The sequence below is a fragment of the Urocampus carinirostris genome, chromosome 10, assembly GCF_059441175.1.
Source record: "Urocampus carinirostris isolate Australia breed hairy pipefish chromosome 10, RoL_Ucar_1.0, whole genome shotgun sequence".
NCBI lineage: Eukaryota > Metazoa > Chordata > Actinopteri > Syngnathiformes > Syngnathidae > Urocampus > Urocampus carinirostris.
The window spans coordinates 4,326,629-4,353,924 of NC_142358.1; the positions used below are offsets into that span (position 1 = coordinate 4,326,629).

Sequence of the window (27,296 nt, forward strand, 5' to 3'; positions counted from 1 at the left end):
ATTGGTATGATAGTTCATGTATTTTAGCTTAGTATCCAAAGCAATATTTGAATTTTGCGTGCTGCTCTGGCCCGCCTCAAACGAAATGCAGGGTTGTGGCTGCAATCCGTTATCCTCGTTGACTATTGCTGGGGAAGGGACCGGGCAGAGCCCATTTTTTTTCTGGTTCAGGTCACTGAAGCGTGCCATTGTGCAATGTTTTGGCCACGATCCATTATCCCTGGTCAACGATTGATGCTGAGAGTAATGCTATATATATATATATATATATATATATATATATATATATATATATAGTTGTGGTCGTGAGTTTACATACACTTGTGAAGAATATAATGTCATGGCTCTCTTTGGTTTCCAGTTATGTCTACAACATGAAGGCCAAACCCTTCAAAACGCCTCTACCATCCATTTTCCTATCCAACGTCCGCTCCCTGGACAACAAACTGGACCATTTACAAGTGGAATTCACATCGAACCGCGAGTTGACGAACTGTTGTGCTTTAATTCTGACGGAGACATGGCTAAACTCATCTATCCCGAATGACGCTGTTAGCATTGTGGGGCTAACTGCTTTCCGCGCTGATAGAAGCGGCGAGCTCACCGGCAAAAGCAAGGGTGGCGGTCTATGCATTTATACAAACAACAACTGGTGTAGAAATGCGAAGATAATCTCGAATCACTGCTCACGTGACATTGAACTTTTGACGGTGATCTGCAGACCCTTCTACCTACCGAGGGAGTTTAGCGCGACCATCATTACTGCCGTGTACGTGCCCCCCAGCGCTAATACGAAGGAGGCAATGGACGTTCTCTACCGAACTGTGAGTGAACTGCAGCATGCTTACACCGAGTGCATTTTTATTGCGGCGGGGGACTTTAACCAGGCCAATATGAAAACAGTTCTCCCGCATTTCCATCAGCATGTAAATTTTGCTACAAGAGGTAGGAACACATTAGACCTGGCCTACACAAACATCAAAGGTGCATATAAAGCAGCCCCCCGCCCCCACCTTGGCTCATCAGATCACCTTTCTGTTATGCTAATTCCAGCATACAAGCCCCTGCTGACCAGAGAAAAACCTACAGTGAAGCAGGTGAGGGTGTGGTCTGAGGGGGCAATGGAGGCACTACAGGACTGCTTTGATTGCACTGATTGGGACATGTTTAAATCGGCTGCCACTTACAACAACAAAATACGCCATTTCTGTGTCAGCCTATATCAGTAAATGCGCAGAAGACGTCAGCAATACCAAAACTATATGCACCCGTGCCAATCAGAAGCCCTGGATGACTGCTGAGATACGCAAACAACTAAAAGTACGGAACCTTGTCTTTAAATCTGGTGACAAGGAGGCGCTGAGATCAGCGAGGGCTAACCTGAACCGTGCTATCAGACTAGCAAAGCGAACGCACAGTCAAAAAATCCAGGAACGTTTCCTCAATACAACCAACACCAGGGATATGTGGAAAGGCATTCAGGCCATTACCAAATACAAGCCAACCACCGCCCCAGTGCAGGACACTAGCATGGACTTTCTGAATGACCTCAACAAATTCTTTGGAAGGTTCGAGGCACAAAACGGCACCCCTGCAGCGAAAGCGGTTCCAAATCAGGACGAAAGAGCACTCCACCTGGACTCAACCGACGTGAGAAAGACCCTGAGAGGGGTCAACACAAGGAAGGCTCCAGGCCCGGACAACATTCCGGGGCGGGTACTTAGGGAGTGCGCCGATCAGCTGGCTTGTGTACTAACAGACATTTTCAACACCTCGCTAGACCAAGCCAAAGTACCATCATGCTTCAAAATTGCCAACATCATCCCTGTGCCAAAGAAACCCCAGATCTTATCATTCAACGATTACCGGCCCGTTGCACTGACTCCTATCATAATGAAGTGCTTTGAGAGACTGGTTAAAGAGCACATCACCTCCAGTCTCCCCTCCTCATTCGACCCCTTTCAGTTTGCCTACCGGACAAACCACTCCACCAGGGATGCCATCTCCTCTGCGCTTCACCTGAGCCTGACACACCTAGAGGAGAAGAACACCCATGTGCGGATGCTGTTCCTGGACTTCAGTTCAGCATTCAACACCATCATCCCACAACATCTGGTAGACAAAATGAGACTCCTGGGTTTCAACACCCCCCTGCGGAACTGGCTGCTGGACTTCCTCAGTGACAGACCCCAATCAGTGCGGATAGGTCAGAACATCTCAGATGTCATCTACCTCAGCACGGGCTCCCCCCAAGGCTGTGTCCTGAGCCCCTTGCTGTTCACCTTGATGACACACGACTGCGCCCCTAGGTCCGCCACAAACCACATCGTGAAGTATGCTGACGACACAACAGTGGTGGGCCTCATCAGGGACGACAACGACCTGGCCTACAGAGAGGAGGTGGAGCAGTTGGTGGCCTGGTGCAGGGACAACAGCCTGGTCCTGAATGTTGACAAAACTAAAGAGATCATTGTCGACTTTAGGAAAAACCAGCCCAACCATGCCCCACTTTGCATCAACAACAAGGCTGTGGAGGTTGTCAGCAGTATCAAGTTCCTAGGGGTGCACATTACAAACAAACTCACCTGGTCCGTGAACACTGCATCACTGGTTAAGAGGGCACAGCAGCGCCTGTACTTCCTGCGGAGGATGAGGAGAGCCCACCTGCCCCCACCCGCCCTCATCACATTCTACAGGGGCACCATTGAGAGTATCCTGACCAGCTGTATCTCTGTGTGGTGTGGAGGCTGCAGCGCTACCGACTGGGGTAGTGTGAGGAGGGTAACGAGGACAGCAGAGAAAATAATCGGGACTACACTTCCCTCCATTCAGGACATTGGCCAGAGGCGCTGCCTATCCCATGCTAAGAACATTATCGGGGACCCCTCTCACCCCCATCATGGACTGTTCACTCTGCTAGCCTCTGGGAAGAGGTACTGCAGTGTGCGGTGCAGGACCACCAGGTTCCGCAGTAGTCTAGTCCCCCTGGCCATTAGACTGTTAAATGGTCAATCTAACATATAGTTAACCTAAATCTAAACGGCTGCTAATCTGACTTTTTGCACTACTGGCAGTTCTTTATAGCTTGCCACTCCTTGCACATTTGCTCTCTGCACTATTGTACTTACAGCGTTATTGTTACAGTGTTAATGTTACTGTTTACCTGACTTGTTAACCTGAATGCCCATTTTGCACATCTGGTTAGCTACTCCTCTTGCACTATCGGCACTATGGTAAAATACTATACGTAGCCATAATACAATACAACTTTTACTTATATCTGTACATTCGAGGAAACTGTGCGGGTCAGATGTATCGACATTTCGTTCTGTATACACGTGTACTAGAATGACAATAAAGTAGATCTGAATCTGAATCTGAATCTGAACTGATTTTTATCTGAGAGTGATTGGAACAGGTAGTTCTTTGTTACAAAAAAACATTCATGAGGTTTGGTTCTTTCATGACTTTATTATGGGTTAACAGAAAAAGTGATCCAATCTGCTGGGTCAAAAATATACATACAGCTGCGCTAATATTTGGTAACATTTCCCTTGGCCATTTTCACTTCAATGAGGCGCTTTTGGTAGCCATCCACAAGCTTCTGGCAAGCTTCTGATTGAATCTTTGACCACTCCTCTTGACAGAATTGGTGCAGTTCAGTGAAATTTGTAGGCTTTTTTACATGGACTTGTTTCTTTAGCACTGTCCGCAAGTTCTCAATGGGGTGTAAGTCAGGACCGTGGGAAGGCCATTCTAAGACCTTCATTCTAGCATGATTTAGACATTCCATTACCGCTTTTGATGTGTGTTTGGGGTCATTGTGCTGTTGGAACATCCAACTGCGCCCAAGACCCAATCTTCGGGCTGATGACTTTAGAATATCTTGAAGAATTTGAAGATAATCCTCCTTCTTCATTATCCCATTTACTCTCTGTAAAGCATCAGTTCCATTGGTAGCAAAACAGCCCCACAGCATAATACCACCGTGCTTGACGGTAGGGTTTGTGTACTTCGGGTTAAAAGGCCACCTTTTCTCCTCCAAATATATTGCTGGGCATTGTCACCAAATAGCTCGATTTTTGTTTTGTCTGACCACAGAACTTTCCCCCAGAAGATCTCATATTTGTCCGTGTGGTCAGCGGGAAACTGCAATCAACCCTTAGGTGCCGCTTTATGAGCAAGGGCTTCCTTCCTGCACGGGACCTCTCAGTCCATGGAGATGCAAAACATCAGTTTGACTGCGGACCCTGACACCTGTGTTCCAGCAGCTTCTAATTCTTGGCAGATCTGCTTTTTGGTGATTCTCGCTTGAATCTTCACCGTCCTGACCAATTTTCTCTCAGCAGCTAAAACAGTGCCAGGCACTTTATACTTACAAACAATTGTTTGCACTGTTGCAGCGGGGACCCGCAGCTGCTTTGAAATGGCTCATAGTGACTTTCCTGACTTGATTCGCTTTTTCAGATCCATGCTGAGTTCCTTTGACCTTCATTGTAGCATTTGTGGGTGTTTGCATCCTTGGAGCCCTATTTAAATGGCCTCAGAGAAGTCACCAGCTGTAGTCACTCATTTTCCCTCAGAAAAAGTTAAGAGGCCATGCTATGAAGCTCATTTCACTGAAACAACTTTCTAAGTCACCAAAATTGCTCATACTTGTTCCTGTATGTATATTTTTGACCCAGCAGATTTTAACACTTTTTCTGTTAACCCATAACAAAGTCATTAAAAAAAAACTCTAGAGAGCTTTGACATTATGTTCTTCACAAGTGTGTTAAAAACCTATGTTGGGCCAAATCCAGCCCACGGGCCGCATGTTTGACACACGTGACTTATGGGGAGGTCTTTGCCCTCAGGTTAACACATAATAAGCCCCGCTGCGTCGTCTTCTCATTGGCTCTCGTTTTAGAGTTGGTTGTGGTAAGCCCCGCCCCTCACTCAAAGCCCGCCGGAGGACATTCCAGAAGTCGCGTGCCAGTCGCAGCTCACCGCAAATCCTCAGCGAGTATAAATCACGCCAGGCGGCCCAGGGCGAGACGTGCCACGAAAATAGAAAAAAAAAACTCGCATGTCGTAAGAGCTCAGGCGAGCTTGCTGCTCGTCTCATTTTTTATTTTCCGTCTTTTTTTTTGCTGCCGTGAAGCGTTCTTTTGTTTACGTTTTGGTCATGGGACGACAGCGGGTTGTCAAGTTCATGACTCTGTAAGGTTCGGCCTGAACCTCAGCCCGGTGATTTTATCGTAAATGCTCGCTTTATAGAAATAAGAACCAGGAGACTGCATGTTCTCGTTGAACTATTTACTGTATCCCACAAAGATTGAATACACAGGTGTGGAGCCTTTTTCAGCATGATGCGGAAGAGGTCTGACTTATCTAAGCTAGGGCCTAGTCTTACTTTATATTATTTTGGCTGTCTACCCACGCAGGCGGGCGACTCAGCCGCACAAATGTCCCAATGTGAGAGCCACTGGCCAAGCGGTACACACTAAACCGGAGTCGTGAAACACATTGTCTCTGTTCTTAGTGTAATACCACGGTTATTTGTTGCAATATCCCGTTGTAGTGCAATGTTTTAGCTATGTACAGTTTTTGCTTTAGATGGTTTGACTTAATTCTAAAACAGTTATGCAGAAAGATCTTTTTTCATTGCAGAAAAGTTATTTATGCTTTTTTTATTTTTGTACTGTCAAAGGCTTTACATTGGACGTGTACATATTCACACTTGACTATTTTTCCATAACTTTTTCAAGTCATGTTTTTTTGTATAGCCCTTAATCACAAGGAGTCTCAAAGGGATGCACAGATAACAGATTATTGCAAACCACAGACTATTATTACACCATCCCCTGATCTAAAACCTAGATGAGGTCAAGGAAAAACACAAAAACCTCAACATGAGGAAAATGAAGAAACTTTGAGAAGGGACTGTTTGTTGATCTTACACTTGTGAGGATTGTCATGCCCAAGATGTTCTTGCTATAATTGCCTCCTTATTCTTCAAAAATATTCCAATTGTTGATTGGTTACAGCCATAGCCCATAGCAATACAATGAATAAGCTTTCTTTGTATATCTTGCTTTGTTTTAATGGATAGCAGGGGTTTTCCCCCCTTTAGGATCACTGCAAGCTTTATAACACACAGGGAATAAATACAGTATAAAAAGATTTTTATGAAACACGCAAATCTCAACTGATTGAAGAGAAATGCGTTGTGGGAGGTAATTCAGCCAAGAGCATATCTGTATTTTCACGATTCTGTGATAAATAGTACACCAGCATTTTAATGACAACCAATAGCAGACATGGATCTTAGAGTTGGAAATTGTCATGAGCAATATTTGAATTTTGTTAGTTTTGGGTAATGCAGTGAAAACATCTAAACCCTCATGATGTCCTCATTTTTTGTATACCCCCCGGCCCGTGTCACTGTACGCCGATATATGCAGATTGATTACATTTTGTGTGATGTAAGATTTTTCAATTGTCAAGCTGAATGTTACAGTTTTAAGTGCAATATCCCGGTTCAAGTGAAATATCCCAGTAATGTACAGTTTTTACTTTAGATGCTCTTTACTTCATTCCGAACCAGTTATGTAGAAGAAGTAATCTATAAAAAGAATACATATTCGATGGCAAAGAAGATCTTTACTTATTTTCAAACTGTTAAAGGTTTCACATTGTATTGTTTAATTATTTGCCCTTGACTTAATTTCCATAACATCGTGCAATGGATAAGAATACCCCAAACAAGGACAAGTCACAGCAACCAAGCGTACACAGCTCATGTCTTCTTATATCTGAGAGGCCAAACATACAAATAAAGAGGCGGGAATGGGGTGTTTTTTGCCGTTTGTTGGCAGATCACATTAGAAGTTTCTTAAAGTGACAGTACATTAAAGATTACCACTTCAGGTCAATGTATGTGTTGAAGCGTGTGGATTTAAACAAGACACACCACGGAAGCCTGAAGGATCCCACTTGGAAAGGCCTCTTCCATATTTTTCTGAATTTCAGCCATGGAAAAGACGTTGAGTGTTATTAATCCCCACCAACAACAACAACAGCAAAAAACAAGCCAGATGAATCCGCCCGTAGAGGCTGGAAAGAGCCAATAGCTGGAGTTGGTCAAAGCTGTTGTGACCGGCTAACCTTAGCTACTGCCAGGAAAACTTACTAAAAAGGCTATTCAATGGCTGCAAGAGCAAACCAGAATTAGTCAAGCGTCAGGATCCTTTGCACGGAATCCACTGACATAAGTGGCTGGAAAAGGAGACTGGAAAAGGAATTGGCAGATGTCTAAATCAGACCTAGTTTAAGTGGCTATCTTTAGCGGCTAGCGGGAGAACCTACTGAAAAGGCCAATAGCAGATTGCAAGTGCAAACTACAATTCCTCAAGTGTCAGGAGCCTGATCATGAAACCAAGCAACATGAATGGCTAGAAAATGAAAGAAAGACGACAAGCGCCAGATTAATCACAGGATGTTGCTGCATGAACAGCTGCGAAGGGTGGGCAAAGCAAGTTTTATTTACAGCTATCAAAAACTGAAGTGGCTAGCAACGAGCTATGGCCTTGAGCCAAATGGCTAACGTGAGTGGCTACAGAAAGAAACCATGAAAAAAACACTAGATGCCTATACCACAGAACTCAGCAACATTTGGTTACATGAACAGCTGTAGAAGCTGAGTAGCACTTGAAGCAGGAACAATAGCATCTCGCAGCAAACCATAGCCTGCAGCCAAATGGTTAATGTGAGTGGCTAGAGATGGAAAAAAAGCTCTGTCATGATGTGTAATTACTCTTTTCTAAACCTAAAATCATGTTTATAAGATTGTATATGTATTTTGTTTATGATTTGAATCAATAGTTGTATATAAATGAATTAAGTATTTTTCCACCTCTAGAATTCGCCATACAATGACTTTTTTTTATTTTCTTTTTTTGCTTAGTCTTGTGGTTAAAGTCGTTTTAAATTCTGTTTATTTTACTGAACCTTTCACCTCAGCACTCCAAGATTTCTGTAAACTGTTGAGTGTGTTAACCGTATTATTTGTGATTACGTAACGTGAGCACGTTAGCGTGTGGTGGAGTTCACATTGGGACACAAAGCAAGCTAGCGACCGAAGAAAAAAGAACAAAAAAAAACATGTCCGCCTCCTCCCTGACTAGTTTTTGTCTCCTCCCAACTTGCACAAGACAAAAAAGTCCATCTGGTTCTCTTTAGCTTTGCAGCCAAGGTGGCAAAAGTACTCGCACTAACACTCAAGGAAAGGACACATACGCTAAAAAGTCTCTGGGGAAATCGCAATGTAGAATTGTGTAGTGATTAGGATTTTTATTGTTATTTTTTTCATAATTTTACAAGAATGTATTTTTTTAAAATAGCTTATAATTAATTCGATAAATCACTCCGTGCCGTTATACCAAGGGTGGGCATAAATATACAAGCAGATATTTATATCTTATTTTTCTTCTAAATAGATTCCTATCATCAATTATGTTTTGAAATGATCACAGTTAAAGCGAAATAATATATAAGGTCTCTGTTTTAAGCACAAAACTAAATATTTTGTTTTGTAGTATTACTGTAGTTGTATTTTATAAGATATATTTTTTTAGTATTTATGCAGTCAGAAAATCGTAGGTTTGCTGAAGTATTTCTGTAGTATTTTTGTAGCATTTACATAGTTTAATTTTTTTAGTTTATCAGTAATATTTTTGAGTATTGATTTGTATTTGTAATATCTTTGCAGTAGTATGTTTGTAGTATTTCTGCCAAGGAATTTTGTAGTATTTACTTAGTAGTATGTTTGTAGTACATCTGTAAAATATTTTACTATTACTGCAGTTGTTTTTTGTAGTATTTCTGTCATAATACTTCTGTCGTATTTTTGTAGTATTTCTATCTTAATATTTTTGTATTAATGTTTTTGTATTATAGTTTTACTGTTGTGGTATTTTTAAAGTATTTTTATGGTAGTATTTTTGAATGTTTTGTAATATTTGTAATATATTTGTAATATATTAAAAATCTGTTCTATTCTATTTGTGTCGTTGTTTTTTTTTCACTTTATTATTAGTATTGTAATGTTTTTTGTATTTCTACAATATTTTTCTTTTTAGAATGAAATCAAAATAATATATGAGGTCCTTTTTGAGGAATTAGACTTTATATTTAGTTTTGTAGTATTTTTGAAGTATTTCTGCAGTAGTATTTTTGTTGTAGGCACATGTCATTAACAAATAAAACAGTTTTTTGATTCTTCTAAAGGTTATATTTAACACACAGAACACAAACTGAAAACAATGAAATTATCAAACTTGAGGTGTACCTCAGAGTTCTGTTTTAGAAAACTTAATATTTTGTAAACAACCTTTGAACAATTTGTGCTAGTGGGAAAAAAGTAAGGAAATTATGGCAGATAGTTTTTTTTTTGTTTGAAAATTAGAGTTTTGTTTATTTTGTGGGTACTATTTTTTGTTTAGTTTTCAGTTACACTTCACAATACAGTTTGTATTAGTAATTATACAAACTATTTCATTCAAACAAATTTTTAGAACAAATTATACTCAAGAGGATTTCTTCTTCCCAGAGGTGGCATGACAGAAAATAATTGAGAAGCACTGCATTAAAGTGACTTTCTTCAACTTCGCCATCTACTGGCCTGGCATGTGCCTTGCAACATGTTTACCTTCTTGAATTTTTTTGCACAAAACCATACATTATAAATATTGACTCAAAGAACGAGTAACATATTTAAACGCCTTTAACGAGAGGCAAAATTGGAAAATTCGAGGCACGGGCGAACCCGATGACACGATTCGTTCTCACGCTGTGTCCTGAATCGGCCTCGTTCTGTTTGGGGAAACATAAGGATCGCATATGTGCTTGGCAGGCGTCCACACCCGAATTTTTCCGGAGTGACGGGGCTCGCACTGCCGCATATAAAAAGAAAAAAAACATGACCCACATTCACGCTGATCGTAAAAACAAAGCAAACACAGAGAGACCTCGAACGACTTTTGCGATTTGTAAATGAGAGGCTTGAGTGCAATGAGTGCGTTGTTTTTACCTCTTCTGGTCCAAATTTTGACCCCAAAAAGACTGTTTTATTTCAACATCTCAATAAAAACCTCTCTTTCTATTCAACTTTCACATAGAGACTTCTTTTACAGTATGTCACAAACTTGAGTACACTCAAGTACATTTCTGCAGATATTTTATTATGTTGAATTGAGAAACACTGAAGAAACATCGGTTTGACACAACAAAAGCTTGTCTGTGTAAAGCTTTTATTATATATATATATATATATATATATATATATATATATATATATATATATATATATATACAGTGCATCCGGAAAGTATTCACAGCGCTTCACTTTTTTCACATTTTGTTATGTTACAGCCTTATTTCAAATTGTATTAATTTAATCTCTTATCTCAAAATTCTACACAAAATACTCCATTATGACAATGTGAAAAAGTTTTTTTTTTTACTTTTTTTGAATTTATTAAAAATAGAAAACTAAGAAATCACATTTACATAAGTGTTCACAGCCTTTGCCATGAAGCTTAAAATTGAGCTCAGGTGCATCTTTTTTCCACTGATCATCCTTGAGATCTTTCTACAGCTTAATTGGAGTCCACCTGCAGTAAATTCAGTTGATTGGACATTATTTGGAAAGGCACAAACCTGTCTATATACGTTCCTACAGTTAACTGTGCATGTCAGAGCACAATCACCAAGCATGAAGTCAAAAGAACTGTCTTGAGGCACAAATCTGGGGAAGGATACAGGAAAATTTCTGCTGCTTTGAAGGTCCCAATGAGCACAGTGGCCTCCATTATTCGTAAATGGAAGACATTTGGAACCACCAGGACTCTTCCTAGAGCTGGCCGGCCTTCTTAACTGAGCGATCGGGGAAGAAGGGCCTTAGTCAGGGAGGTGACCAAGAACCCGATGGTCACTCTGTCAGAGCTCCAGCTTTCCTCTGTGGAGAGAGGAGAGCCTTCCAGAAGGACAACCATCTCTGCAGCAATCCACCAATCAGGCCTGTATGGTGGAGTGGCCAGACGAAAGCCACTCCTTAGTAAAAGGAACATGGAAGCCCATCTGGAATTTGCCAAAAAGCACCTGAATGACTCTAAGACCATAAGAAACAAAATTCTCTGGTCTGATGAGACAAAGATTGAACTCTTTGGTGTGAATGCCAGGCGCCATGTTTGGAGGAAACCAGGCACCGCTCATCACCAGGCCAATACCATCCCTACAGTGAAGCATGGTGGTGGCAGCATCATGCTGTGGGGATGTTTTTCAGCAGCAGGAACTGGCAGACTAGTCAAAATAGAAGGAAAAATGAATGCAGCAATATATAGAGATATCCTGGATGAAAACCTGCTCCAGAGCGCTCTCTACCTCAGGCTGGGGCGAAGGTTCATTTTTCAGCAGGACAACGACCCATGGCACACAGCCAAGATCTCAAAAGTTTGGCTTCAGAACCACTCCGTGAATGTCCTGGAGTGGCCCAGCCAGAGTCCAGACTTCCAATCGAACATCTCTGGAGAGATCTGAAAATGGCTGTGCACAAACGTCTCCCATCCAACCTGATTGAGCTTGAGACTTATTGCAAAGAAGAATGGGCAAAACTGCTTAAAGATAGGTGTGCTAAACTTGTGGGATCATATTCAAAAAGACTTGAGGCTGTATTTGCTGCCAAAGGTGGATCAACAAAGTATTAAGCAAAGGCTGTGAATACTTATGTAAAAGTGATTTCTCAGTTTTCTATTTTTAATAAATTCAATAAAAGTAAAAAAAAACAACTTTTTCACACTGTCATAATGGAGTATTTTGTGTAGAATTAATACAATTTGGAATGAGGCTGTAACATAACAAAATGTGGAAAAAGTGAAGCGCTGTGAATACTTTCCGGATCCACTGTATATATATACTGGACTGTCTCAGAAAATTTGAATATTGTGATAAAGTTCTTTATTTTCTGTAATGCAATTAAAAAAACAAAAATGTCATACATTCTGGATTCATTACACATCAACTGAACTATTTCAAGCCTTTTATTATTTTAATATTGCTGAATTTGGCTTACAGCTTAAGAAAACTCAAAAATCCTATCTCAAAATATTAGAATATCATGAAAAAGTATACAAGTAGGCTATTCAACTAATCACCTGAATCATCTAATTAACTCGAAACACCTTGCGGGGGTTTCCTGAGCCTTAAAAACACTCAGCTTGGTTCAGTAAACTAAATCACTGCTGATCTGACTGCTGTCCAGAGGACCATCATTGATACCCTCCATCAGAAGGGTAAGACACAAAAAGAAATTTCTCAAAGAGCAGGCTGTTCACAGAGTGCAGTTTCAAAGCATATCCACAAAAAGTCTGTCGGAAGGGAAAAATGTGGCCGGAAACGCTGCACAACCAAGAGAGATGACCGCAGCCTTAACAAAATTGTGAAGAAAAGCCGCTTCCAGAATTTGGGGGAGCTTCAAAGACAGTGGGCTGAAGCTGGAGTCCAGGTATCAAAAGCCACAGTTCACAGACGTGTCCGGGAAATGGGCTACAATAGCCGTATTCCCATGGTCAAGCCACTTCTGAACTCAAGACAACGGAAGAAGCGTCTGACTTGGGCTATGGAGAAGAAGCACTGGACAGTTGCAGAGTGGTCCAAAGTCCTCTTTTCAGACGAAAGCAAGTTTTGCATTTCATTTGGAAGTCAAGGCGCCAGAGTCTGGAGAAAGGCTGGAGAAGAGCAAAATCCAAGTTGCTTGAAATCCAGTGTGAAGTTCCCACAGTCAGCAATGGTTTGGGGAGCCATGTCAGCTGCTTGTGTTGGTCCACTGTGTTTCATCAAGTCCAGAGTAAATGCAACTGTGTACCAAGAGATTTTAGAGCACTACATGCTTCCATCTGCTGAAAAGCTCTATGGAGATGAGTATTTCATTTTCCAGCATGATCTGGCACCTGCCCACAGTGCCAAAACCACCAGTAACTGGTGCACTGACCATGGCATCACTGTCCTTGATTGGCCTGCTAATTCCCCTGACCTGAACCCCATCGAGAATTTGTGGGGTATAGTTAAGAAGAAGATGAAAGACACCAGACCTACAAATGCAAATGAGCTGAAGGCCGCTATCGAAGCATCCTGGGCATCGATAACACCTCAGCAATGCCACAGGCTGATTGCCTCCATGCCACGCCGGATTGATGCAGTAATCCGTGCAAAAGGATTCCCAACCAAGTACTGAGTGCATCAATGGACATTTTCAAATGTTTGATTTAGTTTTGCTGTTATAAAATTATGTTTTTTACTTGGTCTGAGGAAGTATTCTAATATTTTGAGATAGGATTTTTGAGTTTTTTTCAGCTGTAAGCCAAAATCAGCAATATTCAAATAATAAAAGGCTTGAAATAGTTCAGTTGATGTGTAATGATTCCAGAATGTATGACATTTTTGTTTTTTTAATTGCATTACAGAAAATAAAGAACTTTATCACAATATTCTAATTTTCTGAGACAGTCCAGTATATATATATATATATATATATATATATATATATATATATATATATATACACCACAGCCATATCCCCCTAGTGGGAGGTGGCTAGAGTCATTTCTGACTCTTTTTGGGAGATTGATTCAGAAGAGAGGATTCCCAGCCCCCTTGCTCAACCCAACTGAGGTGTTTTGAGTCATTAGGTGACCAGAGCCCCCAATTCCAACCCCTAATGCTGAACGCCAAGCAGGGAGGCAACGGGTACCAATGTTTAAGTCTTAGGGCCCGGTCACACAGCCTTTTGCGTCTGTATTGCGGGTAAAATTTTGCGATTTTTTTTTTTGCCCGTGGTTGCCCGCGGTAGAAAATGCGCAAAATTGGCCAACCCGCTGTTCATCCGTGGTATGACCGCAAAACAGACGCCGGCGACTGTTCCGCTTCCACATCGCGTCAGTTCGACGTCCTTTCCGCGTGTGTACCACGGGTATAAAAGCTGCCGAGCCGGGCTGTAGAAATCATAACCGCTCAAGACACAGTCCCGTGAAGATTTCAAGCTATGGCACCAAAGAAGAAGCCAATATGTTATTATTGTAATAGTTTTTCATTTTTATTTTATTATCTTGTTATGAAATGAAAAGAAATGTAAAAAATAAAAATGGATTAAAACGAGGTCACTACGGTGACGGGAATCCATGTTCACCCCTTAACGTCTCGAGCACAACTGACGTGTGCTCGGCAAATCGCGCTGTATATACGCGGAGAAAGGCGCTTGACCGTCACACGCGTTACACACGCTAATTCACGTGATAACGCCGCGATACAGGCGCAGAACAAACGTGCTATGACCGTGCTCCACCCGCGATTACCCGCTAAAATTCCGCGTCCTATCCGCGTGTAACCACGCCCTGGCCACGGCCGTAGCACGTCGTTCCGCGTCTGTACCGCGTCATATCCGCGTGTGTACCACGTGTGCCGCCCGCGGTTACCCGTGGTCTAAAGTTTTGAGCAGCGCAAAACTTTTTCGCACGGCCAACCGCGTGTGAATTTCTTGCCGCGTGTAAAGCACGGCTGTATCTCATCTGTATAGCGATCTCAAAGCCTCCAACAGCGTCTGCTTCACGGGCAGAAATTTCTGGTCGTGATTCAGCCGTAATACAGACGCAAACGGCTGTGTGACCGGGCCCTTAGGTATGACTCGGCCGAGATTTGAACCACAACCTCCCAGTCTCAGGGCGGGCGCCATACCCCCAAGGCCACCGAGCTGGTTTGTATAGCATTTTATATGAAATGCTATATAAAGCTTTCTTTATATAAAGCTTATATAGCAGCGTAAATGTAGGCACCCCCTTAAGAAAAAAAAAAAAAACCCTAATATATAGCCAGTAGTAGCTAAACCCCTGTGACCACACCCTTAGGTAAAATCTCCTGAATATGTTGTGCTTCCACCATGATTTTGCAGAACCATGTTTTGGAGGATTCTCCTCTCCAACACAGGTGACTCCTATTTTCAGCTTGTCAACAGGCTTTGTAAGAGCTTGATAACGATCCAGGTGATTGGAATTACCTGTATTGGAGCAGAGAAACCTCCAAAGCATGCAGGACGTGCGGCTCTCCAGGACCAGGTTAGCCACCCCTGATATTCTTACGGACCAGGACAGGATATAGGAATGAGAACCCAATCGCGTAGCGTTACTCACAATTTATTGGGAAGAGGAGGAATGCGTGCACACTTGATCCGGGGATCGATTGTCGCGGAAGTAGATTAGAACTAAGGAGTGGTCAAAAATCAAACAAATCGGGCCAAAAATAAAACAGGATCAAAACACAGGCAAATTCACAGGACTTGGCATATCACACAGAGTCTAGCAGGAGTTTCGCAGACGCTCTGACACCAGGCAACTCGCAAGACCGCGTTTAAGTAGTGCGGTAGCAATCTGCCAAAGCGTTTCAGCTGGTGTCAGTGGGCGGGGCCAATTGGGCGCTGTGGCAACCGTGACAGAACCTGGCGCCACTCGGCGGGGACCAATTGGGCGCCATGGCGACTATGACAGATATAGACCTTTTTTCTTTTCAACTTTCACAAAAGACGTCTTTTGGATCAGACCTTGCTGTCTTTTTCATCGCTTTAATGTCTTTTAATCTGTTTTTGCTGAGTGCGTTGGTTCTAGATAGATAGATACTTTATTCATCCCCATAGCGAAATTCACCCTTCCAGCAGTGTCCTTGTATTAAAAAATAAAACAAAAGATATAGAATACAAAAATACTCAATATAACGTGTTAATAAAGAGCATTTAAATAGTGTTATGAAAAATACACACTAATAAAAATAGGGTAATACGCAAATGTGGGGTTGGGGTTTAAGGTGGGCTTTTACTCCCCCGGGTGGAGTTAAGGAGCCTCATGGCATGAGAGAGAAATGATCTCCTCAGTCTGTCAGTGGAACAAGACTGTGACAGCAGTCTGTCGCTGAAGATGCTCTTCTGTCTGGAGATGATGCTGTGTAGCGGATGTAATGAATTATCCATGATTGGCAGCAGCTTGTTCAGTGCCCGTCTCTCAGCTACAGTTGTCAGGCTGTCCAGCTCTGTGCCCACAACAGAGCCCACCTCCCTCACCAGTTCATTAAGACGAGAGGCATCATTCTTCTTAGAGCTGCCTTCGCAACACACTGCCGCATAGAAGAGGGCGCTTGCCACAACAGTCTGATTTGCAGGAGGTTTTTGCAGATGTTGAAGGACGTCAGCCTTCTGTCATCTAAAGTGGTCCAATACGCAACCCAAATCGAAGTTTCTTTCAACGTCTTCAAAAAGATCTTTCTTTTCAACATTCACATAAAGATTTATTTTAGACTGGACCTTCTTGTCTTTTTCAAGTAATTTCAATGTTTTTGCTGAGTGCATTGGTTCTGTTGACTGAAATGGTCCAATTTTGACCCAAAAAAGGCATTTTCTCTTGATAGAGACCTTTATTTTGTTTCCAACTTTCACTGTTTAACTGAATTATGATCTCTTTTGGACAGATTATCGGCATCTTTAAAACTGTTTTTCTGAAAGATTGCATTGTTGCGTTGACCTTTAACTTTTCAACTTTCAATATGGCCGTCTGTTGGATGGAGGTATCTTTTTACTGTCTTTCCAACCAGTGCGTTGTTGTTTACCTCATCTTCTCCAAATTCTGACCCAAAAATATGTCTTAAATGTTTTAAGCCCTTCATTTTTTTCAACTTTTGAACCAAATAAAGATGACAGTTGTATGGACCTTGGCATATTTTTGAACGTCTTTTCAACCAGTTTTTACTGGGTGGGTGAATTTGTTTGAGGTGGGTTGTAAAATAAATAATAACGTTACTTTTTTTTTTTTTTTTATAAATGGTATACCAGTTGTTTCAATATATATTTACTCTTCTATACATGTATTAATCTAGTCAAAACTCCGCAAAAATACATTCATAGTCTGTGGTTTGCAATAATCTGTGGTCTGTGCAGCCCTTTGAGACTCCTTGTGATTAAGGGCTATACAAATAAACATGACTTGACTTGACATATAAATATAATGTTGTTTGTGCTTTCAATATTATATTGATTTATATTTAAAACCTGATGCTATAAATGTAAATGGTCTGCATTTACATAGCGCTTTTCAAGTCAATGAAGACCTCCCAAAGCACTTTACAATGTGCTTCAAGTCAAGTCAAGTCGAGTCGAGTCATGTTTATTTGTATAGCCCTTAATTACAAAGAGTCTCAAAGGGCTGCACAGACCACAGATTATTGCAAACCACAGACTTTTATGACACCATACCTTGATCTAAAACCTACATGAGGGCAAATAATACACAGATATTGTCAACATAAAATATAGGTTATTCATATGCTATAGAATAGAAGTGTGTTTTAAGCTTAGATTTAAACATTTCCACTGAGGTTGCAGATCGAATCTCAGGGGGAAGAGCATTCCACAGCACCGAGGCCCGAATGGAGAATGCTCTTGAACTTGCGGATCTCTTCTTGGCTCTTGGGATCACTAGTAGACTTCACATTTTTCCCTTTTACAAATTAACTAACCAATAGCAGCGTCAGCCATGTAAGGCAACTACCTGCTATCGGGGGCATTAGGGATTCATCGTCTTGCCCAAGGACACTTTGACATATAACTTGGAGGAGTTTTCACTTGTTTCTTTGACTTTGTTTCTTTATATAAACTACTTTTGTTCCTGATTAGTGTAGTAATATGTGCAAGTGTCATTTTGCTTATAATATGATGTAAATCGTTTTTCTTGATGATCGCTTCTCTCTTTGGCTTCTTTGCAAGGCTTGGGACACATAGCGGACACAGTGCAGAAATTACAAAATTATATTGCAAACCCTTGCAAAGTCTTTATGAAGCACAAAAAGAGTTCAAAAGGAAACCTTTTGAGAAGGAGTTCGGCCAATATCGACATCTTCGTGAGGCTGTAAAGAAAACCTAATAGCAGACATGCATCTTATATGACGTTGACCAGTAGCAGGCAGGCGCTTTAGAGATGTAAATGGCATCGTCATTACAGACGAAAACCACAAAGTTAGATTTTTTGTTGTCTTTTGAATGTGGAAGAATTTGTTGTATGGTTAAGAAAAGGCCGTAACAACGGGTTAAAGAAAAATCGTATTCCACCCCGTAACATGAAAACATTGTGATATATGGGCGCCGTAATCCAGGGGTCTACTGTACTGGTATTTATTTAAAAGAATTGTTTTAGAGGGGTTTTGGTCTGCTGACATTTCTCTTTTTTATAGCTCCACAGGATCAGTGGGGAACTTGACTCACAAAAGAAAAAATTACAATTCCCACTTGCAGCTTTTCCTTTCTCCCTTTTGGCTCATCCAAGCAGCGACATAGCGCACTCCCTACACACAAACTGCTCACCCTCGACTGCAAACTGCAAAGCTTGCCCGGCCCGTGCCGGCTTTCACATTGATTTCTTGGTAAGAGATAACCTATTAAAAAGATTCTAAAAGATACAAAAATTACAAAATGTAGTAAATACATGGTGCAACAGGAGCTGTGACAGTACTTTATTCAATATTTACAATTATATTTCAACTTTTTTCACCCAAATATTAAGGGAACTCTTCGCTTTATACATCCGAATTGAACAGCAGGGAAGTTTATTTTGAAAAAGGTTACGGTTCCCATTCTGTATCATCTGAGTCATTGTCCAGGCGCTGGAGTTTCCTTTAATCCTCACGGAACGATGACAAGCCAATGCAATTTAGTTCATTACTGTGCAACTGCCAATGATGACAACAACAGAAAGATGAATCAATGGTCAAAGGCCCAACATGGATATAGATTTTGTGACCTAGTGTGATAAGATGCTGTATTATTTGGACTGTAATTATTAGCTATGGGTCCCAAGACTTGCCGTGATACTAAAGAGAGAAAATAATAACCATGGAAAAGAAGATTGAGATTATCTGGAAATACAAGTCGCATTGTATTATTAGCAAAATGGCATTTGCACGTGTCAGTACACCAATCATAAACGCAATTACCTCAGAAAATGATAACCATGGAAATGAAGCTTGTGATCAAGAAATCAGGACCATTATTAAAAATAAGGAGACAAATACATCAAGGAAGTCTTCTAAGGAAATAACCATCCTCACATGTGTAAGTTTTAAAATTAGTTCAATTCTTAAAGCGTTGTCTCCTACCCCTTATGCAGCCACCTGCTACTACACTGTCATGTCAAAGCAGATTGACCCAGAAGGTAATCTAAATTTCCTTGTTCCTTTTTGCTATTGGTATTGTGTCACGGCATCATGAAAATCCTGATGCTGAACTTCCTCCCACAATGCCTTTCTCTTTCTTCAGTTCAAAATGTTGTGTGCTCAATAAAGACACTTAAAGCTAGTGCAATGAAATTCTGTAAATTTGCTGTACTGTATTTATTAGTTATGGGTTCCAATACTTTCAGTGATGCTAAAGGGTAAGCAAAACATGCTAACCATGGAAATTAAGCTTGGAATATGGATGCGACCTTTCCCCCCAATGCATTCACACGGTACCCCACTGTACCATGTTAGGTTACCTACCTCACACCAAAGGTGAATAAAACGTCCTTTACGTATATTTTTATTTGTAATGTTATTTAATCATATAAACATATATTACAAAGAAGTAAAACTTACTAAATATGATTTTATTACACATATAAAATATTTATAGACTATTTTAACGTTTTTTACGACAATCTCGCCTTGTGATCCCTATCTCAAAACTTATTAATGGTATTATTTAGAAATGATCCAAACAAAACAGAGTTTCAACATATAAAGTACATTTATTCATGATTGAATACATAGAACAAGTAACATAATAGTGTCGTAAGAATGGCGAGCGACACACAGCAATTGTCACTCCATCGTATATAAGTTAAATGTAACAGATGTCTTTTGTTTTGGAAAATACGTACAAACCTTTTTCTTGCATATCGAAAAGTGCAGCTGTTTTCTTTCCGATTCATAAAATCGCAAAATGAAAACCGGTCTTTTCATCTGTAGATACAAACGTAAATACAACAAATGGATTTGCATGTTGTGAAAACACAAAATACACAAAAGAACAACGTTGTCAGTTTACAAAAGCTTAGCATAGTCAACATGTACTCTCTAAATAAACTTTGTTAGCCCCGCCCCCTTCCGCCTAAATTATTGACGAAAACAACACAACACGGCGCTATGTCAGTTACAATGAAATATCTCCGGCGTCCGAAAAGATCCTCAAATTACTTGAGTGACGTAAAAATAAGGAATACAATGCATAGATTCAATCACTTTATAGTTCTATATAAAATTGACAGATTTTTCTTCTTCTAGTGTGAAAACCCTGTCGATTCATTTACAATTTAGTTACTAGCACGAAAAAATATTTTTTATAAATATATATATATATATATATGTATATATATATATATATTAAATGTATATATACAGGGTTGGGTAGGGTTACTTTAACTGGATTACTTTCAATTACTTTTGGATTACTCCAAGACCAAATATGCTAATAAAAGACAAAAGAAACTAAATATGAATAAAATTATGACTCACAACACGTGGTAAGCTTTCTCTCCTGGCTTTGATCTCTTTGATCTCCGGCAAAATTAACATAAAATGCAACAGAAACAAAATGAAAATAAATCCAAACAGCTCGCCGACATCATTTTTGCCGTTCCATGTATTCCGTTACTCCCCAAGCCTGCACAAAATTTTGTAATTTTATTCATATTTAGTTTATTTTGTCTATTATTAGCATATTTGGTATTGGAGTAATCCAAAAGTAATTGAAAGTAATCCAGTTAAAGTAACCATACCCAACCCTGTATATATATATATATATATATATATATATATATATATATATATATATATGGATATATAAATAAAATCTTTACGTAAAAATACGTATGTCTATAAATGTAAATATAGACGCATATATATATATATATATATATATATATATATATATATATATATATATATATAAAAAATATATATATATATATATATATATATATATATATATTATACATGTATAAAGATATATACCTATATAAAGATGTATATTTGCGTATACACATATATATAGGATATAAGCATAAATACATCTATATTTGACAATATTGATGCATAATGAATTAATATACATTCTTATATATCAGGAGTCTCCAACCTTTTTCAAGCTGAGAGGAACTTTTGGTTACTAATTAGCGCAAAGGGTACCCAGTTTGATATGCCTATCTATAAAAACAACTTATTATGTTATTACCAGGTTAATTATTGGAGTTAGGGTTAAATAGACTCAATCAACCACTAAAATCAATCATATTACCAGAAAATCACAGTGACCCAGCAATGGTAATCTATTTCCAGAACAGGTCTGCGGGCACCTCGACTATATATATATATGTGTATTTATATATATATATATATATATATATATATATATATATATATATACATATATATACACACACATACATGCACACATACATACATACATACATAAAGATATACATATATGTATGGGCGTATATTTGCTATACGTTTATATGAATGGAAATATGAGTAAATACATACATATATAAATATATAAACCGTATTTTCCACACTATAAGGCGCACCTAAAAGCCTTTATTTTTTTCAAAAACTGACCATGCGCCTTATAATACAGTGCGCCTTATATATGGATCAATATTAAGTCGCAAGGTCTCGCAACAAAGGCAGGCAGCCGCCAACTAGATTTTTCCTCGTAGGCGATGTGGTCCGCGGTGTATGCTGGGATACCTATGCCGGCGTTTCATTTCCCAGCCAATGTGACAATCATCATTTGAATCGATCACTATTGGCTAAAGTTATTCGGAGGTAAAGCGGGCGGATCCTTTTTATCAAAACAAAGCCTGCAATTGGCCGAAAAAGATGAATGTGAAGTTTGGTTGTCTACAGTTAGAGCAAACATGTTTTACCATTCTGTATTTGTAAATATTTTACTCTCCTGGATTTACTACACTTACGGATACAAGAGGACCATAGTTGCACATTATTATCGAACGCAACGACTTTGGTGAGCTACTCCGGCTATATATTTTCCCAGTATCTTGTTTCAGAGTGATTTCGATGTTTCTGTGATGGGTCTTTTTTTAAATTAAACTCAATTCCAAGTGTTTATTGTCATATGCACAGTAAAGTTGCGAGCGAAAATGAAAATAGAAACTAAGGAATGGTTGGCATTTCTTGAATCCCAAGACTTTAACCTTCCAAATGATATTTGGAACGATGCATTTGAGTGACATCGTACGGACACCGCATCCGCTCGTGTCTACGACACGTATTTGCTTTTTTGCAAGCTTTCGGAATGTTAAGGGGGTAATAAGTTTGACTAAACTATCTGACTGTTTTGTCGACGTTCCCATTGTGGCGCCTTATAATCCGGTGCGCCTTATGTATGGAAGATATAGGACCAAAAACTATTTTTTGGGGGTGCGCTCTATAACCCGGTGCGCCCTATAGTGCAGAAAATACGGTATATATATATATATATATATATATATATATATATATATATATATATATACGTATAAATATATATATATATGTATATATATATATATACGTATAAATATATATATATATGTATATATATATATACGTATAAATATATATATATATATATATATATATACGTATAAATATATATATATATGTATATATATATATACGTATAAATATATATATATATATATATATATATATATATATATATATATATATATATGTATAAATATATATATATATATCTATACGTATAATATATATATATATATATATATATATATATATATATATATATATATATATACATGGCGGCGCAGTAGTTAGCGCGTGTGCGGCACAGTTCTCAGGTCTTGGGAACCTCCTGTGTGGGTTCAAATCCAGCTACCAGCCTACCTGTGCGGAGTTTGTATGTTCTCCCCGTGCTTGCGTGGGTTTCCGCCGGGCACTCCGGTTTCCTCCCACATTCCAAAGACATGCATTTCAGGTGGCTTGGCCGGTCCAAATTGTCCCGAGGTGTGAATGAGCGAGCGAGTTGTCTGTCCCTGTGTGCCCTTCGATTGGCTGGCAACCAGTTCAGGGTGTCCCCTGCCCACTGCCCGATGATTTCTGGGATGGGCTCCAGCATCCCCGCGACCCTGCTGAGGATAAGCGGTGCTGCTAATGAGATGAGATATATATATATATATATATATATATATATGTCAATATAGATACCTAGAATTTGGATATATGTTGATATAGACATGTACAGTATACACATCTATATACATGTCTATATGCATTTATACGTCTATATAGACAAATAAATGCATACAATTTTAAAAAATGTGACAAAAAGGCATATTTAGCCACCTTCAAAGGCAACTTGAGGCACCACACAGCAGCTTCATGAAGAGCTTGTTTTCACTCAAATTAAACATTTGTTTGAAAAAAAAAATTGAAATGTTCAATTGTAAATCCAGAATGAGATATTGCTTTTGATGCAAAAATTAGAATGAAAATATAAATGATAGCAGCACTGAAATTATTACGCTTGAGGATTCAACAGCTGCACAAAAAGCACTAGGAGAATTTCTCACAATCTAGGGTCATTTTTTTTGAAGGCTTTAGTAGAAGATCACTGTGGCGTTTTTCTTTTGATATATATATATATATATATATATATATTCATTTGTTTATCAACAAATAAAAGCTCTCCAAGCCTAAGGACAGAATTACTTAGATAGACCCCTATCTTCCAGGGTGCAAGTTTTGCACCAAAATAAATCTATATTAAACAATAATTTATATATACGCATGTATGTTAACTTATACAATCTTAAGCTATTTACAGGCAAAATCATCCGCTAGAAAAATAATATCAAGAAAGTGTCCAGTTTTCTCTTTTTTTTTTTTTTGTGTTTTGTAAACGTCGGTTAGGTTTTTGATAATAAACACACCTGACAATATTTAAAGTTTCTTTCAGCTGCTGATGTTAACTTGGTTGTGAGTCTTTCGTGAGATTCGGACAGTGGAATGGAAAGTAGCAAAAATTGGTTCAAGGCTTGGAGAATGAAGATGACTTTTAGCATCTGAAAATTGGGGAGTATCCTGGATTGAAAAGGAGAAACCATCTCGCTGGCTGTAGAAACAGACTCTTAAAACTTAAATTGGTCTCTGAAACGGGTTCAAGTTGTTGCTTTTTATTGAACTTTTCTGTGTGATTCATTAGACTGCAACCAGCTGACTTTTGGAACTTCAGTCGACCCAATTTGCCAAGGAGGGGCTGAGTCTGAGGACCACACACCTTAAACTGATGCTCGTCTTCTAAGAGGGTTCAGGTCCACTTGCCTTCAGCTGAACTAATGCCTTTGACTCATCAAACACCACAAGCTGACTTTTGGGATCCAATGAGAAGCTACATCCTAGGTTTAGACACTTAAAACTGAAAAACCCTCTTCGATAACCACGGTGTCTCGTTGCCTTCAACTGAACTTTTGCGTTTGATTCATCAGACTGTGACCTTTTGTAACCTCGGTCGGCTCAAGTTGCCAAGGAGATGCTGAGTCCGAAGACCAGACACATAGAACTGAAGATGGACTTCGAAAACCAAGTCCGCTTTGGTTGCCAGTGAGGGGGCTAGTCCCAGGATTAGACACTTAAAACTGAAGACATCTGTTTGAAAACATCCATGTCTATTTGCCTTGAATTGATCTTTTGTGTTTGATTCAGCAGACATCCCAAGCTTGCATTTAGGAACCAAGGTTGGCTCTAGTCTGCAACGAGGTGCTGAGTCCAAGGATCTGACACTTAAAATGGAAGGTGGCGTTCGAAGAGGATTCCAATCCAGTTGCCTTCCATTGAACTTTTGCGTTTGATTCATCAGACACCACCAGCAGACACTTATGAACAAAGGTGTGCTTTAGTCTTATTGAAGGGGTGAGTCCTACAACTACACTTAAAACTGAAGAACCCTCTTCAAAAACCATCAAGTCCAGTTGCCTTGAACTATATTTTTGGTTCGGTTTTCAGACTGCAACCAATGGTGTATGTAAATGATCTTTAGTTAAGGCAAACTTGGCACTTTAAGATGAACGAATCCAGTTGAAAACCAGGCACTTCTGTCTGTCAAGTGATTTGTTGAAGGATTTTCAAACAGGAATGTTGAAGGTTAAGAAACCAGACTGTAAATATCACATCAGTCAAGGTCGATTGTACTTATTTTTTTTAAATTCTCGGTCTTAGCCGGACACCCAGTTATGTGTGGTAGTCTTCACCCCGTGGGGAAAACCTTGCTGGGTTGCCATTGGCTCAAAGTTAAAGTCCAGCGAGTCGCCATCCATCAGAGTTTCATGAAGGACGGTCTCCATATCGAACTCAAACTTCTCGATGGACATGTCGTCCAGATCGCTTGGGAGCTTCTCCAGGTGCGGGGTCGGGGCCAGGCCCAGACGTCCGTACCCGTTGGTATTTAGGGGGCAGAAACCACCTGGGACGCCTCCCAGGTGGCCTGAGAGGCCATACGGCACCTGCATCTGGGTCTTGTTTGAGGGCAGGCGGGTAGAACCCCCGCCGTGGTTGAGAGACATCAGCAATCGGCCGTTCATGGGTTGGTGAGTGTGGGGCAGGCCATGGAGGTGAGGGTTCCCCCCTGACATGAGTTTACCAACATGATGGCTGGCGCTGTACGGTGGGAGCATGCAACCCCCACCGGATTGAGATACCACAGTATCCACTGAAGGCAAGAGGTCTCCATGCTGGTCTGTGTCTGAGGTGAGCAGTTCCTTGAGTAGTCCAGGCAGCTGAATAGACCCAAGGTTGTACGAGCCCATGCCGGACCCATAGGGGGGCTTGTTCTCGGGTAGGGTCTGCATGGGAATGGGCGACATGGGGTGTATCCCGGCTTGACCGTACTTGCGGTAGTCCTGAGTTTGTGCCACCATGCTTGGGGAGCTGTAAGGAGGGTATGCAGGACTGGCCTGCATCATAGAAGAGGGCGAGGACTGGGACGACCCAGGGGTCCCCGACCCGGTGCCCACCTGAGCGTTGTTGGGCGAGAGCAGGTTCAGATTGTCCAGGAGGTTCTCCATAACGTTCTCGGATCCGCGAGTTAAAGAACCCGTCATTTCAGTCAGGCTGGGCAGAGTGGCGGTCATTTTGGGACCTGGGGGCCCGGGGTACCCCATGTGGGCCTCTGCTTCTGCCAGGTCGTCCTCAGGCATGAATGGTGAGAGCCGCCCACTGACTGTGCTGGCGTTGGAGCTGGTACGGGGCCTGAAACTGCTCCAGGCATCAAAGTCGTCGTTGCTGTGGGAGTTGGGGCTGCCGGGCCACTTGTTATAGGAATTTGGGCTGTCTGCGCCACCGTCTGGACCTCCCTGCAGGGACATCTGTGGGTGGAAAGGGAGACTCTTGAGAACGGTAGACCCACGCAATACAATGGCCTAACCTTATGTTGTTTTCACTTTACGGTGGAGAATATGATGCAGGTTTTTTTTACACCTTTTTACAGGCAATCGAAGCATATATTTGTCTTGAGAACTGTCTAGTTAAATTTGACGTCTATTTAACATCTTTTTAACCAGATTTTGGCTGGGTAAGTGCATTGTTGTTTATTCAACTTAAGTGGTCCAAATTTTGACTCCAGAAGGACATATTTTGAACTTGTTAAGACCTTTTCACTTTTTAACCTAATGAAGACTTTTTTGGGATGGCACATTGGCATTTTTTAACGTTTATTTGTCTCGAGATGCCTGTCTGCTATGGGTCGGCGTCATATAAGATGCTTGGTTTGAGTCACGGCATCAGAAAAGTGCCAATATATATTATCTTAACTCCCACAATGCCTTTGCTTTTACACTTTTTACTTTTTTTTAATCATTCTTTTTCTTTTGTTCCTTCTTTACTCCTTTTTTGCTTCTCACCTTCCTTTATCCTTTACCTTTTTTCTTCAATCTTTTTTTTCCTTTTTTTTTGCAAAAAATAAGCAAAAAATGTTGCTTTATTGTCAGTTTTTTATTGTCAGAAAAATCTTGAAGTGATAACTGATTTGTATTACCAATAAACTGTGATGATTAAAACTGAATGAATATATAGATTTATATTATATATATGTCGCCGATTTACAATTTCAACCACGATAACACAAAATTTTGGGGACCCATAGATCTCTGTTGGGACCCATAGATTTTTGAGCA

The 27,296-nt window shown here is 40.1% G+C and overlaps 1 protein-coding gene across 2 annotated transcripts in view; it reads right to left on the bottom strand.

Moving 5' to 3' along the window:
• Positions 1 to 22,916: 22,916 nt before the first annotated feature.
• foxo1a (forkhead box O1 a) overlaps positions 22,917 to 27,296 on the bottom strand; it is a 64,381-nt gene continuing 60,001 nt past the window's right edge. For both annotated transcript variants that reach the window (XM_088345873.1, XM_088345872.1), the window contains one exon: positions 22,917 to 26,489. In XM_088345873.1, coding sequence (XP_088201999.1) covers positions 25,341 to 26,489 — 1,149 coding nt within the window. In that variant the 3' untranslated portion in view covers positions 22,917 to 25,340. The remainder of the gene's footprint in view (positions 26,490 to 27,296) is intronic.